Genomic DNA, 12,970 nt, shown 5'->3' with positions numbered 1-12,970 from the left:
ACTGCCTATTCAGGGAAACACCAAGCCTGCCCTCAAGGAGCTAACCATCAGGTAAGGGAGACAGGTATACAACAACGGCACTGCTACAAGTACCACAGATAGTCGGAGGCCACCGGAAAACACCAGCCAGAAACAAAAACAAGCAGTGGCAGCAGAGATGAGGCCCGTGGACACAGGAGGGAGGGTGGTCCTGGCACCGAGTCTGGAAGTGTGTCAGAAAGGTCCCCACAAAGCGGACACAGCACAGCTCACAGCCGGCTCCAGTACGCACTAGCTGTGCGGTCTTCCAGCGTCTCCATTTCCCAAGTGAAGAGCTGGTATAAGGTTTAAAATGAGTTAATACATGTGAAGCCACTAGAACTGCACCTAGCACACATGCCACGTATTTGTAAAACAAGCAAATTAACAAATACTATTTAGGGACATCTCAAATAGTGCCACACAAATAGAACTGAAAGCCCAAGAGCTTTCAGGGACGAAGGAGGAAAGGTCCCATTACGGGGTTCCTGCCCACCTTAGTTAGGCTCCTGGTAGAGACCCCTGCCTGATGACAACCCTCCCGAGGGCCGTGTTCAGGCAATGACAGGTAGTAGGATACCGGGCCACCCCCAAGGTGCCAGCACGCATGAAAAGAGGAGACAATGGGGGAAGTTAGCATGAACCCCAGGGCCTGGCCTGTCATACCAGATCAGCCCTTTCAACATCAGAAAGGGAAGTGCCACACAGAAGTGGCAAGAAACAGAAACTGCCCTGTGGACCTCAAAAACAGCAACTTTACAACAAAAAGCATTACTGCTCAACCACAGCTCATTCTTTACGCAGCAGCAATACTCATATTAAGTGTAAACAGATCAGGAACTTAAAATCCGAACGAGTTTGTCCCCACAGAGGGGAGCTCAAAGTCCTGAGAAGAGCGCAGTGCAGGTGATAGACTACCTGTGCAGCTTCGACAAGGACTCGACCACTGTGCCTCAGTTTCCTCAGCCATAAAGAGGCATGGACAGTACCCCCTCACAGGGCCATGTGAGGGCTCAATGAGGTGGCACATGTCAAGCACCTTGGAAGTGCCTGGCACCGAGAAGCACCAGTACAGGCACTGGCAGCAGTGGCAGATGTGCTGACAGGTCACGACCCACCCTCAGGCAACATGTGGGCCCAGCAGCCTGGTCCTGAGATGCCGAGCTGCACTCCACTCCAAGCCTGTGTGCCGGCCATCCTGCCTGGGAGCTCCTGCCTTCCCAGGGTACCGCTTAGCTGAAAGGTCCCCAGAGAGTTGCTCCCAGGCTTCCGGTCTCAAAGGGCACCTGCCATTCTCCCAACCTCTCCCATTCCCTGGCTACCCTCCTCCCACCACTGTCCTCATCATAGCTCCACCGTCATTAAGAATTCTCCCATCTGTTATCTTGTTTATTCTCTGCATATTCCCAACCACTTGCCTGTGCGCCACATCTCCAAAGCTACTAAAAGTGCCTGACACACTATGGGCACTCAGTAAGCAGCTGCTGAATTATTCCATCAATTCCCTAGTGCTATGTCAGTGAACTATTAGGAACAAAAACAAGCAGTTCACCACCAAGAAATACTGTCTAGAGAAGCAAACCAGAAGTTACGGCAGCGAAGGGTGAATGGCCACACTCACGAAGGCAGGTCTACCCTGTAAGAGACAGAAACGTAATTCAATCAAGCCTACAACAGGAAGGAGTCTAAGGCACACTGCACTGTGCCCCCAACAAAGAACGAAAGCAAGGAAGGACAGAGCAAGACCCCTGAAAACACATACAACAGACGGAGCCTTTCGATTCTGCCAGAGACACAGTGGCGCATGTGCTGGACAAAACCAACCCATGACTATCAGCAAGCTCCCCTCCCTGCACACCTGGCCCCTTGCTGCACACCCACTGGCACTTTCCAGGAGCTTTCTGTTCATCATCCCCAGCACAGAGATGCCGCCAGCTGGCAAAGGCTGGGACTTGTATGTGGATACATGGTGGGGTGAAGCCATGCTTCACGAAGCCAAGGCAGAGTGGACCACAGGCGTCCACCCTAAGATGAGACGACCAGCTGGCAAAAGCACTAGGGGGAACTGAAGTGAACCGCACCCCTCCCACTGGACAATGAGGGCACCTCCCAGCTCCTCGCAGGACCCGGGAGTCAGAAAACACAAGGGCAAGAGCTGGGCAGGGAAAAGAAGAGCGAAAAACTGGCAGGAAGAAGGTGACAGGGGACCATGTGAAGCCTCCCCACCCTGGTGGGGGATGACAGGACCACATGGGGCCTCCCTCCCTGGAGGGCAAAAATCTTCGTGAACATCCATAAAGGATTAATCAAGCCTTTCCTAGAATCAGGAAGAGACAGAGATGCTAATACCAAACAAGAACACCAACAGAGGAATTTCATCAGTACTACATGCTCGACATTTTTAAAGTGTGGTTAAATGTGAAAATCAGTAAATGATGTTATAGTCTAAGCTCTGAGAAATAAAATAGTAACCAATTTTTATTATCCGCGTCCCAAAATATCTTCAGCAGTGTCTATAAAATACTACCTTAGATTTTAAACAGCATCAAATACCATTCCCTTTTTAAAACAAACCTTTTATACTGGAATAAGCTACGATTCTATCTTATTTACTTCAGGTGCTTCATTATCTTCCAGAGGAGGGGTTGGGATGTTAGACAAAGTAGGGAAATTTACCTTATGAATTATTAATACCAGATGTGATAGTAAGACCAACTTGTCTGGACAATTAAGTCATCATAAGTAAATTTACTACACAATCTTGACCCAGTCAATGCACATACCACCATAAGCAGTTACACGGCCTGGAAAACCTGAACAGCACCCACACAACATACCTCCCATGCGGTACTCCTCACTCTCTGGTCCCCCACATTCCAGGACCACGTGTGGAGACACAGATACCAGCTCTGGCCAAGGAGGGAGCTGCCTCCCCGAGAGCACAGAAGGTCAGAGAAGCTGCAGGGCAGCAAATGATGTTCCCCTACGTGCGGGGAGGAGGTGGTCCCCACACTCCCTCAGAATCAAACACAAGCCAGCTGAAAGGGGACCCCAAGAGCATACCCCAAATGCACTTGGCAAATTCCCAAACTCCTGGGAAAGCAGTCCATGGATAAATTTCTCCGGCTCTATCCCCACCAGGGAACACTGTGACCCCAGCAGCTCTGATTGCACTGGGGCTGAGCCTCCAGTATAGTGTCTCCAACTGACGCCATGAAGGGAGGCATGCAGGAGCATCCTCCACAGTGAGACACAGAGGCCCAGAACTTGTCAAATTCCTTGATTTTCCCAATCTGACCCTGCTACTCTGTGAAGACAAAGATATAAAAGTGACAGGAGGCTTTTAAAAGGGGGCAAAGTGTAAAAGGCAAGTTCCACTCTCCAGAAGACAAGCAGACCACCCAAGCAGGTCACCCCGACCCAGGCTGCCCTGCTCCACTGGGACTGGCCCTCTGTTCCTAGGCAGCATGTGATGCACCTCAAGACATTCCAGGGAAGTAACTGGCAAGATCTGTGTGCACTCTGACCCCAATTTTGTGAAAACAAAGGGAAAAAAGGTGTGGGTGTGAGTGTGCAGCATTAAAAGTTACTGGAAGGAAATATGCCAATATATTAACTTATTAATGGCACAAGTGGAGTGATTTTTTTTTTCATATATCTTTCTGCAGTTTTTATTTCCATAAACAGATTAAGTATCCCTTATCCGAAATGCTTGGGACCAGAAGTGTACTGAGTTTTGGATTTTCAGATTTGGGATGCTCAACCTATATACATACATATCTCACATAATCAGAAGAAAAAACTAGCATAAAATAAAGTTTAACTGGCCAGATGTGGTGGCTTACGTCTATAATCCTAGCACTTTGGAAGGCTGACGCGGGAGCATCACTTGAGGCCAGGAGTTCAGGACCAGCCTGAGCAACAAAACAAGACCCTGTCTCAGTCAATTAATCAATGAAAAAAATAAAGTTTAACTGAAAAACAGCTATGTCTAGTTTTATACACCATTTCTGGCTACTGTCACAGGACAATTGTAGAATAGGTGCAAAAGAGGTCTGCCCCAGCACCTAAGACAGTCATCATCTGGCTTTTTACAGAATAGTGTATCAAACCCTGATCTGCAACACCGTCATAACCCTCTTTCTGTCACTAACAGTCTGCAGAGTGCTTTCAGTAAGTGTGCAAATGATGGTTCAAATCTATTGCAAAGAAAAAAAGGCTGGATTTTCAAATGCAAATTTTATTATAGCTTGAGGTGCCTTTGAAGGCACAAAAGTGTCAAGGCCAGGTGCAGTGAGAGGAGGTGACACTGTGATATGGGGTCAAATAAACTTCCCTGTAGCCTGGGAGAACTGAACAACCACACAATTAGGAACTAGAGAATTGCTTGACTTTGGGGGATTTTAACAGAATATACAATTCCAGTACCACACTTCCACAGAGACTATGCGATGAAGACCTCCCCCCCAAGAATGATTAGTACTTCCGTATATAGAAATGAATTTATTTTTTTGTAGTATTTCTTATTGATTTGCAAGAGCTATTTATATATTTAGGATATCAGCTCCTCACCAAGGTTATAAATATCTTTTCTCTCAGTGCACCACTTGCTTATGCTCCTTGCCGCTGTCTTAGTCCCTTCAGCCTGCTAGTAACAAAATGCCATAAACTGGGTAGCTTATAAACAGAAATGTGTTTCTCACAGTTCTGGAGGCTGGAAGCCCAAAACCAAGGTGATAGCAATCCAACGTCTGATGAGGGCTGCTTCCACACAGACAGCCACCTTCTCCTTATACCCTCACCTGGCAGAAGGGTGAGGGATCTCTCTGGGGTCTCTTTTCCAAGGGCACTAACCCCATTTCATGAGTCTAATCACCTCTCAAAGACCCCACCTTCTAATACTGTCACCTTTCAGGTTACGAGTTTGATATATGAATTTTGGAGGAACACAAACATTCAGACCACAGCAGCTGTATTCACTTATCTCTTCCTCTATGGCTTTTGGTATCAACCTTTAAAAGCCTTTCCCAATTAGAAAAACATTCACCAGACCAATTTTAAAGATCATACTGATGGTTTATTCAATCATTAAAAAAATGTACATGCAAACTGAAACACATACACGATGAACCAACTTCCCAAATTAAAAGAGTGAAGAGAAGGAATATTTAGGTATATAATCTGTAGCAATATTGAAGTGTACTTTTATAATCAAAAATGAGACATTTTTAATGTTTTCCACTTTTTCTAGTGTTTTTGCTTTCAGAGTCCCCAAAGAGCCCCACCCAGCTGTGCCACCCCTCCACAGGTGCCTGTATCACTGCACTCTTACATAGCTCCCCAAGCTAGCTCTGGCTAAAACCAAAGCCCAGATACCTTACACCTTCATGTTAAAAACATTACCAACCCACATAGTTTAAAATAACTTAGCCTCCTCATCACAAACAAAATGTTCTGACAAAAACCTACCGGGGCGACTGTGAATACCACAGGTAATTCCATCTGGTTATACAGACCCTGAACAAAAGTCACACAAGAGTGCATCAGTAGACTTACGCTTAAGGTAAAAGCCAGTTATTTCATCTTTGTTGAAGCCCTTGTTCGACAAATTTCAAGATGGTAAAATAAAAAAAATTTAAAAAAAAATCCAGTGCATATAAAACCCTCAGTTTCCCTATTTTATAATGTGTATTTAATAAGCATGCATTTTTCTTATGCATACAATCAATACAAAGATAAAAAGTTTTAAAATATTAAAGATTACCAGTGTTTTTTATATTTAAAACAGAAAAGACCGAGGCCAAGTATTCACTTCTCTACCATAAACTAACTCCCAAATCAAACTCCTTGCCCCAGTTACCCAACAAACAGGTTTCCCATCTTTGACTCAGACACGAAGCAGCCAGACAAGGCTTGCAGGGAACTGCCACTAAAACAAAGGGCAGGCGGCAGCCAGCCCCTCGGTGTGACCAACACCATCATCTCCCAACAACAAACCCTCTACTGAGAAGGTGGACCTGGCCTAAATGTGTCATGGAATGCTTTCCCCTACCACACAGCACAGCATCAAGTTGAGGCCAGAAGATCCTGTCAGCCTTGTGCAAGGCAATCGATTGCACAGGTAACAAATGACCAATTCTCACCCAGGTTCCCTATGGCCAGACATAAAACTAAGAGAACTTCCAGTTCAGAGGAGGAAAGCAATCAAGTAAACAGAAAACCAATGTTGACATCTATGTTTGGTCTTTCTCAGACCAACTAATACTTTTAATTATGTTGGTTGTGAGAGAAAATCCTAAAGTCACCTCCTCACAGAGGCCTTCCCTGACTTACTCTATCTAAGTGAGCATCCACTCTTTCACCTCACCCAAGACATTTTGCAATTGTCAGACATGATGTTTTTATTTGTCCATGCATGGATCCCTTTGTTTAGCTGTTTCCTCCAACTAGAACGTAAGCTCCGTAAGAGCAGGAACCACCCCCTCCACCTCAATTCACCAAGCTACCTGCAGCTATTAGACTGTTGTCTGGCAAATGGAAGTGCAAATGGAAGTACTCATTAAATATTTATTGACTTAATGGCATAAATATTATTTTACAATTGAGAAGAAGGATGACTCCAAAATATGAATTCCTCAAAAAAAAAATCTTCCCATAATATCTCAAAAACAAAGTCCCTGTAGCGTCAGCATCATACTCATTACCAGTGCCAGGACCATAAAGGGCCTCTGTGGTAGTAACTACCTCTAAAAGTCACTCCTAACATGACTTGCTTCTCTCCCAAACAATGACACTTCTCGAATGTGAAGCTACTTTTGTGAGGATTAAATAAATTAGTACACAGTAAATGGACACAGCAGTGCCTGGCACACCCCCAAGGTTAAGCATCCCAAGTCTTAACCATTATTATCATCGTTATTCTTACCTACACCACCTTCCCCAATTACTGAGCTCCCACAGTTCAGAACTACCGATTTGAAAAGAAACGATGAGGTCTGCTTCACATTCTCAAGAGTGAGCTGTTGTCTCTGCACTGTCTCTGGCACAGGCCCCAAAGCACACTGGAGGAGCTCCACGCCATCTCCCTTCCCTTCATCATCACACATCCCCAGCGTCCACAAACATCTCACCGTACTTCAGTCATTAAGGAACCTATTGTTTCAACACGGCACCACATTCTTGGGAGTTAACACATCAGGACTACAAAAGTATGCCATTTCTACATTTTTAATACTTCCTTCGGTCAGTTTCCCATCTCTCAAGCTTCAAAAGATTAAACCCAAGTTTTGAGATTCTGTGATTTGGTACTGGAGGTGGGGATGGAGAATTTACTGAACTTCTGGTGGCAACCTTCAGATTTTTATAATGTATAAAGGATACCCTTTTTGATCACTATCTTTCAAGACTAAACCTTAACAATTCTTATTTTCTCTACCTTTACATGGAAACCCTCATATTTCCCTATTAACATTCTAAGTCTTCTACTTGAAATTTTCTTGCCACCTCCATTCTTAGGACATTCTGAGAACATAAGGACATGGAGGGAAAAAAGTCAATTCTCCACTCACGTTCATCCCGAAGGCAGCATGAACAGCCTGACGAAATCCACAGGAGGCGGGATTCTCTCAGCCCTGGATGGCAGCAGCTGCTGGGTGGCTGAAGGGACCCCTACTCTCTAACCCCACCCCAATAAGGCCTCCAGAGCTGTCACCCAGCACAGAGACCAAGTGGATAAGACCGCAGCAGGCGCAGAGGCAGACACAGGGAAGGCTGGCACCTTCCATCTCCATCACCCTGGCCATCTCAGCCCAATGGTTTCCTTATGACCTGGATGAGAGAAGGAACCTCGATGAGAAGGACCCTCCTCAGACTCCTGGCGCCCAAACCCTCAAGAGATGAACTCATCAGAAAGAGATCACTCTGCCAAGGAAGGAACCCTACTGAAGCTAGATAGTCACCTTGTCACCCTACCCAAACTCCACACCACTATTTCCCAAGAGTGTTCACACACACCATCTCACTTGTATTGTGCAAGTTTCCCTTGAGGAAGCAGTGGTTCTGGCATTCTGTCACTTGGGACCTTTCATTCTGGAATATGCCTCATGCATCTGTCTGGCTCCTATATGTGTCTACCACAATAACAGCTACAGGCAAGGTGCTACATTCTTAATAGAAAGAGGCAAACTGCACAAGAGTATTCCTAGTATGGCCCCCCTCCCATCTGCCCGACACCCAATGAATGTTATTACTATATGTGCACTTCAGTGTTACCAGTTAAAACTAATCTGATGGTGAGTACATGTGGTGCTTGTTTTTCCATTCTTTTGATACTTCACTTAGTAGAATCGGCTCCAGCTCTATCCAGGATAATACAAGAGGTGCTAGATCACCATCGTTTTTTGTGGCTGAGTAGAACTCCATGGGTGGTATACATATAACACATTTTATTAATCCACTCATGTATTGATGAGCACTTGGGTTGTTTTCATATCTTTGTAATTGTGAATTGTGCTGCTATAAACATTCTAGAGCAGATGTCTTTTTTATAGAATGTTTTTTGTTCTTTTGGGTAGATGCCCAGAAATGGGATTGCTGGATCAAATGGTAATTCTACCTGTAGCTCCTTTGAGGTATCTCCATATTACTTTCCACAGAAGTTGCACTAGTTTGCAGTCCCACCAGCAGTGTATGAGTGTTCCTAATGTTTTAATTCTTTGAAGAGTATTTTTAAATATTCTTTTGGGCAAAATCATAACACAGCCAATCAAAACTCAGTTAAAAAATTTAGAAGAGAATTGAACGTTAGACAAAGCAGCATAATAAATAAAAGAAGTTATCCTTCAGAAATACACAAGGAAGATGAGCGTTTCACAAACAGGAAAGGCAATTTCTTTTCCAAAATCTCTAACTCACTAAATCACCCAGCTCATTTACAATGCTGGAAAGCCCATCCGAACTCCTTTAGAATTCTCCCAGCTTTAAAGGGAGAAAATGAAAATCTCATCACTCACACACAGATAAACCAGGCCTCTCATCTTTGCAAACAGTCTCCAGATGCGCTTATAGCCAGAGCTACAGCTTACATGAAGCGGCCCCAGAATGCCCCACTCAGCGCTTAGCCAGGTTACTTGTGCAACAGCTGGAAGGTAGCACTGCAAACTTCTGGGGTTTTCAACTTTTATTTTCCATGCTAGCAGCTATTCTTTCATACCCTTCTTCAAAAGTTCAATGCAAGAAATTCTGAGTGCCTCACTCACATTTACTTTAGTTTGCAGTGTACCCAGAAATGTGGGCACTGAGCAAGATACAAGAAAAAAAGCCAAAATGTTTACCCATGAGAGGTTTCCTTACATCTTCCTTACATACAACAGGTACAAAGCAATCACAGACACACTGGGAAAGACTACTTTCATATACTGCCACTGGCAAGGCAAAGTGACAGAACTTCTCTGGAGACAGTATGGCAGTAGGTGTTCAAAGCCTTTAAAGTCCTCACCTTTGACCTTGCAGTGCCACATCAGGGAATTCATCCCACAAAGACAGTCAAGGGTGAAGAGCTGTATACAGAAATGTCCATCACACAGTCCACTGTTTACAACAGTGGAAACTTAGAAACCACCTCTATAACCAAAAATGGGGATTTTTACCACTAAGAGGCACCTATTAAAGTAACAGACAAATATTTTACGTGGAAAAACAGTCACATCATACCAAGTTAAAGCATGTTACAAAACATTATGCGTACTATGATGTCATGGACATTTTTAAAGTATGTTTATATATGTGCAATGGGAAAAAATAGACCAAAAAAGAAATACTAATTTTAAGAGTGGTTATCTCTAGATAGTAGCATTAGCATTATACAATTTTTCATTTTCTTTCTTTGTATCTCTATTTCCTGAACTTTATATAATGAATATGGATTACTTAGTAAAGATTTAAAAAAATACACAACATGGCTCAAACTACAAAAAAGAATAATGATGACGACCATAATAACAGCTAATATCTATTTGGCACCTCGAACTTGCAAGACACTGCTCCAAGTGCTTTACATTAACTCACTGAAACCTCACAACAAATACAAAGGGCAAGTATTACTATTATTTCCATTGTGCACATGGCAGAGCTAGTGACATGTTAGCAGCATGGGACAGCAACCCAGCAAAGGGGCTCAGGTCACTACACTACGTTACCTCCCTGAAGCAGACACTTCATATTCGTAGGCAGCTAAGAGTCAAGGCAGGAAAAGTTTGCTGAAGATCAAAATCACAATTACCAGAGTGAGTATGCCAAGCTAATCGTTCAGCAACCACATCACAAGCGGCCTGCTTTTGGCCACTCAACATCACATATACATTCTTAGGAAGTGATATGGGTTGAGTATATCTTATCCAAAATGCTTGGGACCAGAAGTGTTTTGGATTTCAGATTTTGGAATATTTACTTTATACCTACAGGTTGAGCATTCCAAATCCAAAAATCTAAAATGTTCCAATGAACATTTCTTTCGAGTGTCATGCTGGCACTCACAAAGTTTCAGATTTGGGGGCATTTCAGATTTTGGATTTAAGAATTTGGAATGCTCAACCTGTATTGTTAAAATGTCCATACTACCCAAAGTGATCTACAGATCAAATGCAATCCCTATCAAAATTCCAATGGCATTCTTCACAGAAACAGAAAAAACAATCCTAAAATTCATATGTATGGAACCACATAAACCCCCAAATAGCCAAAGCAATCTTGAGCAAAAAGAGCAAAGCTAGAGGCATCACGCTACCCAATTTTAAAATATATTACACCAAGCTACAGTAACCAAAACAGAATGGAACTGGCATGAAAGCAGGCACATAGACTAATGCACCAGAATAGAAAGCTGAGAATTAAATTCACATATTTACAGTCAATTGATTTTTTACAAAGAACAGACAAGGGGAAAGGATGATCTTCAATAAATAGCTCTGGGAAAACTGGATATCTACGTGCAGAAGAATTAAACTGGGCCATTACACCATATACAAAAATCAACTCAAAATGAACTAAAGATTTAAACATAAGACCTGAAACCATAAACCAGTAGAAGAAAACAGGGGAAAAGCTCCACAACATTGGTCTGGCAATTTCTTGGATATGATGCCAAAAGCACAGGCAACAAAGGCAAAGACAAATGAGATTTCATCAAACTAAAAAGCTCCTGCGTGGCAAAGAAAACAACCAACAGAGTGAAGAGACAACCCACAAACTAGAAGAAAATATTTGCAAACCAGATATCTGATAAGGGGCTAATATCCAAAATATATAAAAAAATTCAAATAACAAGGAACCAAATTTAAAAAGGATAGTCAAAAAACATACAAATGGCAATAGATAGATCAAAAAATGCTCAACATCACTAATCATCAGGGAAAAGCAAATTAAAATCATGATGACATATCATTTCACACCCGTCAAAATGGCTATTATGAAAAAGATGAAAGGTAACAAGTGCTAGTGAGGGTGCAGAGAAAAATAAACCCTTGTACACTGTTGGTAAGAATGTAAATTACTTGGAAAACAGTATGGAGGTTCCTCAAAATACTAAAAATAGAACTACCATATGATCCAGCAATCCCACTTCTGGGTATTTACCTGAAGGAATTGAAAGCAGTATGTAGAAGAGACGTCTGCACTCCCACAGTCACTGCAGCATTACACACAATAGCCAAGGCAAGGAATCAGCCTAAGTGTCCATCAACAGATGAAAGAATAAACAAAATGTGGATTATATACACAATAAAATATTATTCAGACTTAAAGGAAATCCTGTCATTTGCAACAACACTGATGAACCTGAAGGGCATTATGCTAAGTGAAATGAGCCAGGCACAGAAACATAAATCGCACATGATCTCACTTATATTAATATGCGGAAACTAAAAAAGTTGAACTCCTAGAAGCAGAGAGTAGAATGGTGGTCACAAGGTGCTAGACAGAGAAAGGTAAGATGTTAGTCAAAGGGTACAGAGTTTCAGTTAGGAGGAATAAGTTTTAGTGATCTACTGTACAGAAGGTGACTACAGTTAATAATGTAACATATATTTCAAAATCACTAAAACAGATTTTAAATGTTCTCGCCACAAAGAAACAATAAGTATGTGAGGTGATAGATATGTTCATTAGTTTGGTTTAATCATTCCACAATGTATTCATGTACCATAACATTATCTTGTGTCCCATAAATCTATGCAACTACTTGTCAGTTAAAAAATAAAATATATGCATTAAAGAAAAGAAAAAGAAACTGGATTGTGAGACAAGCTTTATGTGAACAGCCGGGCTACATTTCATGCTCTACTGATCTGACAGACCAAAAAGCTAACCAAAAATTTCCAAGGGTGAGGATGGAAAAAGAGCAGATTTCTTCTCTGAACCACCTGGGACTTTGGACAATTTCCACTTTTCCAGAAGAACAGTTAAATAAATGAACAGTGATTTTGAAACCAGCAGATAATTTTAGTATTAGCTGATGTGCCAAGAAGCTGAGAAGATCAATTGAATTAGATTACCTTTCCTATCAGGTCAAACATGCCTGTTCCAGAAATAGCCTATGAGAAAAGGAGTTGTGGTTTGCTTTCACTTGACAGATTGGCTTTATTCCTTCTTGGCAATTATGAGAACAGGTCCATCCAGTTTCATCTGAAATGTTTTGTTTTTCTCTTGAAAGCAATGATGCTAACATTGTATGGGAGTGCACAGTCAGTTCTTAAGCAAAAAGCCTCATTAATATTATACTATCAGACAGGATTATCCTTTTTTGGTCATCCATAAGAATCCTCTTTTGCTTTCAAGAATGGCTGATCTCACCCGGGTAGAGGATTATGCTAGGAAACTATGAAAAGTATCTACGGGAGGGAGAATGGCACAAGACAAATACGGCTCTCACTTCATAATTACAATTTAGACTGTACAG

The 12,970-nt window shown here is 42.5% G+C and overlaps 1 protein-coding gene across 4 annotated transcripts in view; it reads right to left on the bottom strand.

Moving 5' to 3' along the window:
- ARHGEF7 (Rho guanine nucleotide exchange factor (GEF) 7) overlaps positions 1–12,970 on the bottom strand; it is a 167,555-nt gene that overhangs the window by 117,883 nt on the left and 36,702 nt on the right. The window contains exon 1 of one of the 4 annotated variants that reach the window (XM_012637953.1): positions 7,587–7,624. The exons of the other annotated variants lie outside the window; for them this stretch is intronic. Coding sequence (XP_012493407.1) covers positions 7,587–7,592 — 6 coding nt within the window. The 5' untranslated portion in view covers positions 7,593–7,624. Of the gene's footprint in view, positions 1–7,586; positions 7,625–12,970 lie in introns of those variants that run through there. 4 annotated transcript variants of the gene reach the window in all.

This window comes from Propithecus coquereli, unplaced genomic scaffold, assembly GCF_000956105.1.
Source record: "Propithecus coquereli isolate 6110/MARCELLA unplaced genomic scaffold, Pcoq_1.0 Scaffold125, whole genome shotgun sequence".
Taxonomy (NCBI): Eukaryota; Metazoa; Chordata; class Mammalia; order Primates; family Indriidae; genus Propithecus; species Propithecus coquereli.
The sequence above is the reverse complement of the archived record's forward strand: the minus strand, read 5'-3'. Positions and strand labels throughout refer to the sequence as shown.